The sequence below is a fragment of the Antrostomus carolinensis genome, unplaced genomic scaffold (assembly GCF_000700745.2).
Source record: "Antrostomus carolinensis isolate BGI_N321 unplaced genomic scaffold, ASM70074v2 scaffold38434, whole genome shotgun sequence".
Lineage (NCBI taxonomy): Eukaryota > Metazoa > Chordata > Aves > Caprimulgiformes > Caprimulgidae > Antrostomus > Antrostomus carolinensis.
The window spans coordinates 6974-12602 of record NW_010310851.1 but is presented as its reverse complement, the minus strand read 5'-3'; the positions used below and the strand labels follow the sequence as shown (position 1 = coordinate 12602).

The 5629-nt window shown below is 51.7% G+C and overlaps 1 protein-coding gene across 1 annotated transcript in view; it reads right to left on the bottom strand.

Annotated features, from left to right (window-relative positions):
* Positions 1 to 1901: 1901 nt before the first annotated feature.
* The window catches only part of TESC (tescalcin), a gene marked incomplete at its 5' end in the record, with an annotated part of 7940 nt that continues 4212 nt past the window's right edge, over positions 1902 to 5629 (bottom strand). The window contains one exon of the mRNA XM_029084645.1: positions 1902 to 2099. Coding sequence (XP_028940478.1) covers positions 1902 to 2099 — 198 coding nt within the window. The remainder of the gene's footprint in view (positions 2100 to 5629) is intronic.

Here is a 5629-nt window from a genome sequence, read left to right as displayed (position 1 = left end):
ATGCATCAGAATTATTTTTAAATAAATTATTTTTTCAAGTCTCTAAAATTCTGGATTAAATGTTTTCTAATTGTATATGTACCGTACGTTTGTGGGGTTTTGTTTGTAAGTCTTTTAGGGTGAATTCACCCCTGTGCACTGGAACAGAAGGCTGTCATGTCTCGGGTCTCATGTCAGGTCTGTTCTCTGCTGGATCCTGCCCTTCCACAGCACCTGGGGGTTTTCTCCAGGTGACTGGGAATTGGGTTTCTGACACTGTCCTCGCTTCCAAGCTGGGGATTGATCATGTTAGTGTAATAAAACTGAAGGGATGACCTGGCCGCAGTCCCTCTGATGGGTAATTAGCACTGACGCTGTGGAGAAGCGTCCAGGCTGAAGGATGGGATGTGGTACCTCAGGTGAAAATGAGGAGTAAGGTTTTATCTCAACCCCAGGTTGCACTGACAGAGGCAGAACCAGTTTGGTGAACACGAGCTGGAGTCCTGCATGGATATGTTTTACTGGTTTCAAACTATTTTATGGTTGTGATTTACCCTTGTAAACTTACTGGTGCAAGCCAGAGCCATGTCCATGAAGTTTAAATGGAGGTTAAGTTTTAACTTCACACCTTTTTTTTGCTGGTTTAATGGAATCAATTTAAAAGTACAGTGCTGGGGAGGGGAGCAGGAAATGTCCCCAGACCTGCAGGGGAGGGGCTGGCTGGATTGTCACTTCAGCCCTTAACCAGTCACTGGGGCAGCCCCTGGAGAGCTTCCTCCCACCCGGAGTGAGATGTATTTCCCAGCTCCTCATTGTCTTTGGCTTGGGGTGGGTTTCCATGACCCCTAGACCAACTTTCATGTGTGTATTTGATTTTTAACACTTGGCTTTTTCCTTGTGATGGACTGATAGAAGTGTAAGGGGCAAAGTCATTCTGTCTGACCAATAAAATTTATCTTTCATAAAGCTTTGGTCTTTTGTTTGTTTTGGTTTGGGTTTTCTTCTTTCTTCTTCTGCCCTTCTGGGAAGCCAGCTCCTTCCTTTGTTCCTGGAAGAGCAAGAAGTGTCATGGATATGTAGTTGGGACAAGAACTCAACTGAAACCTGTCAAATAAATAATAGTTCCTGTAGCACAAATGATTTTGTGGGTTGCTCCAGCTCTGTGTCTTCTGATGCAGCTGAACAGGGAGCTCCTGCTGTCATTGTTCTCTTCTCCTCCATGTCATGACCTGCTGCCTCCTCTCGCTTCTTACTCCCTTTGCTTGTTCTGGCTTTGCCTCTCCTTATCTTGCCTCATTATCTCGGAACAGCTTTGTTCTTTCTTCATCTCCCTGCTGCAAGGAGCAGATAAGTTTGTCTGGTGCCTGTGTCTGGGTCGAGCCCTTTTCCTGGAGTTCACCTCGGCGCTTCTCCTCTCCTGCCCTGCCAGGCTGCCTCCGTGTTGCTCCTTGACCGTGGTAGTCGCCAAGCTGCTGGAACAGGGATGCTTTGCAGCACCTGCATCGTACAGGGTTTGCTTTCTCATGCAGAGAAGATCTACAAGTCATCAGTGATAACTGGGGACCAAACATCAACCCATCCAGATATTAAAATACTTGTGTCACCTCCAGTGGAGAAAGAAACTCTGTCCCCAGAGCTCCTGTTTCCTTGGATGCAGCTCCTCTGGGTGGAGTGGAGGGTGATGCTTTTGGTATGCTTTTCCCATCACTGGAGTTCATTTGGGAAGGTTGTCCCACAGCAGAAGGTTGTGTATGTATTTAATGAGCATTCAGAATGCAAATGAGGGCACTTGGGCTGTTGGAGAGCATCCATGGTGGGAGTTTAATTTTTGTTTCTGGAAAGGGATGTTGTCCTGCTTCACTGGGTGGTCATTAATGCTGTGCTGAAGTGGGTGCTGGAGTGTAGCAAATGCAACCATGACTTTACATCTTCACCAGGGTTGGGTGACATTTAAATGGAGCCTCTTCCCTAATAACTTCAAAGACAAGAATGGAGTCACCATCCAGTCCTCCCTGGAGATAGATGCCACCTTTGGATTTCTCATCTGGGGACTCCTTAGGAGCTGTCAGCGCTCCCAGTGTGTGGAAGGGGCAAAGGTGGGCTCTTGCCTCAGCAGACCCCTGTTGTATCCCACAGACAAAGGTTATCACTCAAGAAGGGGACGTCTCTTCTATGTTGGGTGGTACCCAGGGCTGATGGCAGAGGTTTGACTTGGGGAGCTGCAGTCAGGACATGTTGGATGAGCATTATGGATTGAGCACGCAAAGGTTAGGCTGAGAGTGAAGGGTCAGGCTGGGTGAAGTGTGTGCCAGGCTGGTGACCATCTGACAGGCTGGGTGGTTGGGGACAGCTAAAGAGTCAGAAGGTGTCAAAGGAGGGTGTAGTTTGGGGTGAAAAGCCTCAAGAACCACTTCTGGTTTCTGTTGATGATGGTGATCCTTAGCAAAACCGAGGTGTCCATTGTCTTTGTGAGAAGGATCCCTGGACATAAGTTTCTTCACTACTCTTCTCCAAAGCAAATAGATGATCAAAGGAGGAGGTTGTCTCTGTGTCGAAGCCTCCAGCTGCTGCCAGGCTCCGGAGCTCTGACTTTGCTGAAAAGCGATGGCTGGTGCACAGCAAAACAGTCTTGATGCAAAGGTCATAGTAGGACACACTCAGCTGTAGCGCCCTGCTGGCAAAACCCCAGCTCCTCCATGTATTTCTCCACGTACTTTGGGTCAAAGCCACCAGCAAAGGCCCCTTTTGCCTCTGTTTTGTGTCCTTGATCACCTTGGTGGTGGGGAACAGTGATTCCAGCATTTCACAGTATCATTGAGGTTGGAAAGGACTTCTGAGATCATCCAGTCCAAACATCAACTCACCACCACCACGCCCACTAAACCATATCCCCAAGTGCCACATCTACATGTTTCTTGAACATCTCCAGTGATGGTGACTCCACCACTTCCCTGGGCAGCCTGTTCTATGTCTGACCACTCCTTTGGAGAAGACATTTTTCCTAATATCCAACCTCAACCTCCCCTGGCACAACTTGAGGCCATTTCCTCTTGTCCTATTGCTGGTTACCTGGGAGAAGAGACCAACCCCCATGTTGCTACACCCTCCTTTCAGGTAGTTGTAGAGAGTGAGAAGGTCTCTCCTCAGCCTCCTCCAGATTCATGGTCTCTTGATGCTCAGGAGTGGTGGGTGGAGGAACAGCAGGTGGTCTTTGTGCTGAGGGACTGTGGGGGTCTCTGACCCCTCTCCCCTTCCCTAGAGCTCAGCACCTTCCCCTCCCAGCCCTGCTCTCAGCCTCTGCTTCCGTGCCCCTGTCCAGAGGAGAAGGTTCCTGTGTCACTCCCCACCCTGGTTGCTGTCAGATGCATGTGGCATCAAAGAGCCACAGTGGTGCAAAAAATCCTTCTCTCTGTCCTCTCTTTTCTCTCAGTGTCATTTGGCCGCCCATTTCTCCCTTCCACGGATGGTCCTCAAACCTTCAACTACATTTTGGCCAGTGCTGCTGTCCTCCCAGTCACTCATGCCTCTGAGACTGTTCCTGCTGCTGAAGGGGAAGATGAGGCAGCAGCAGTTGGGACCCTCCTGACAACCAGTGGGCTCAGCAGTAGAAACTGGTGGGGAAATCACCTGATCCAGGTCAGGATTTGTGCCATCGGCAGATTTCTGGCCAGAAACATGGACCTTCAGCCTCTGGGCCAAATGCATCTTCATGGAAGGCAGCTGGTGGTGTCACTGATGGGGGTTCCTGTGTCACTGCTGCATCAGAGAGTGCCACTTGAAGGAAGGGGGAACTCCTCAAAATTCAGGTTAAATGATGGGCTGCAGTTGGCTGCCCTGGCTCCATCACCTCATGCTCCTGTACTGCTCTCCTGCCCTCCTATCCTTCCTGGGCAGGTGTCCCCTGGGTTTCAGTCTCTCCTGCCCTTCCCAAGCTCTGCTGTGGCTGAGAGATGGGTGGGGATAGTGAGATGGGTGTCACTGGTGGGAAGCTGGATCAAACTATCTGTTCCCCATGTGCCAATTAAAAACAAACCTGCCTGGGGCACCTGCCCTGCCGCCGTGCGGGTCACTTGGTCCTGCTCTTCCAGAACCAGGACTCGCTGCTCTCCCATAAGCTGCTTCATCAGCCTCCCCTGAGCTTCCCAACACGCACCAAAGCTGCTTCAGTTTTCCAATGACCCTGTGCTGACAGCGCTGGGGTCTGCAGCGGAGCTGAGACACATCACAGGTCACAGCATCTTGGCAGCTCTGATCCTTTACTGAACACTCTGGGCTTTGCAGGGTTTTGCTGCCGTCTGCAGCAGAAATGTTCCCCTTGCCAAATCTCCTGGAGCTTTGCCAGTTTCTCCTGCCCTTTGCAGAACGATTGTCCTCCATCTCGCTGGGTTCTGCTGTGTGTAATGTCAACGTCGCGTTACACAGCCCTGGCTTTCATAGAACCCCAGAACCCTAGACTGGTTTGGATTGGGAGGGACCTTAAAGCTCATCCAGTCTCAACCCCCCTGCCATCAGCAGGGACACCTTCCACTAGACCAGGTTGCTCAAAGCCTCATCCAGCCTGGCCTTCAACATTTCCAGGGAGGAGCAGCCACAGCTTGTCTGGCCAACCTGTTCCTTTCCAGTGGCCGTGATGCTCCTGCCCACCTCGAGGACCCGTTACCATGGGCAGGGCTGTACGCAGCCTTGGGGCTCCTGGCCTTTCCCATCAGCTTTACCATGGGACTTACCTTCTCCAGTCCCTCTGTTCCACTCTCCCTTTCATCTGCTCCCTGCAACCCTCCCTCCCGCTCTCAACTTCATCCCGTTTCCCGCAGAGAAGATGAACACAAGTGAAGGAGAAACGTGCCGCAGATGGTTTGCTTTGGGTCCCACCTCCCCGCAGCCCCTGCTCCCACACTTTCATCACCACCTCACAAAACAGCTGTGGGGACAGCTAATTAACTCAAGAGATAATAAATCCCCTCTTATGGATACTCCCCAGTCCTCCTGCCCTCCATTTCCGTGCGCTGCAGGATGTATCCAGCCCTTGCCGGCTGCAAGAAACACTGATGTCTCCTCCAAGAAAACCATGGGTATGGAGAGGGGGTGAGACCATGATCTTCCATCAACTCACTGCAGCAGCAGCACGGGCTTTGCTCAGGAGGGTGATTCATGGGTGGAAAAGGACCTTCCAGACCCACACGACTGCTGCTGGGAGCAGGATGAGGCCAGCAGCACGGAGCCTGCAGCTGGTCCACGGAGCAGGACAGTTCTGCAGCATCTGTATGGTCATTCCTGTGAGAAGATGGGGAAGGAGCCTGGGTCTGCTCCTGAAAGCTGGGGATGTCGGGAGGAGCTGGATGTTGTGCATGAGGAGGGAAGAAAGCACAGAGGGTCTGGCACAGGGAGGAGGATGAGGAGGTTCAGAAGGAGGAGGAGGTTCAGTCTCAGCCACATCAGGCTCTGACCCTCTGCTGATGCAGAGTAGCTGGGGATCAGCCTAGGTGATGGAGGTGTCCAGAGGAACAAGAGGAGAAGGGTCTGAAGAGTCCCAGAGCCCTGGGAATGCAGACAAGGCTGTAACTGCCACTGGGCAGCACTGGGAGACCCTCAGCATCTGAAAGGCTGTACTGGAAGAGCTGGGAGCTCCATCCCCACCATCCCCTCCCCA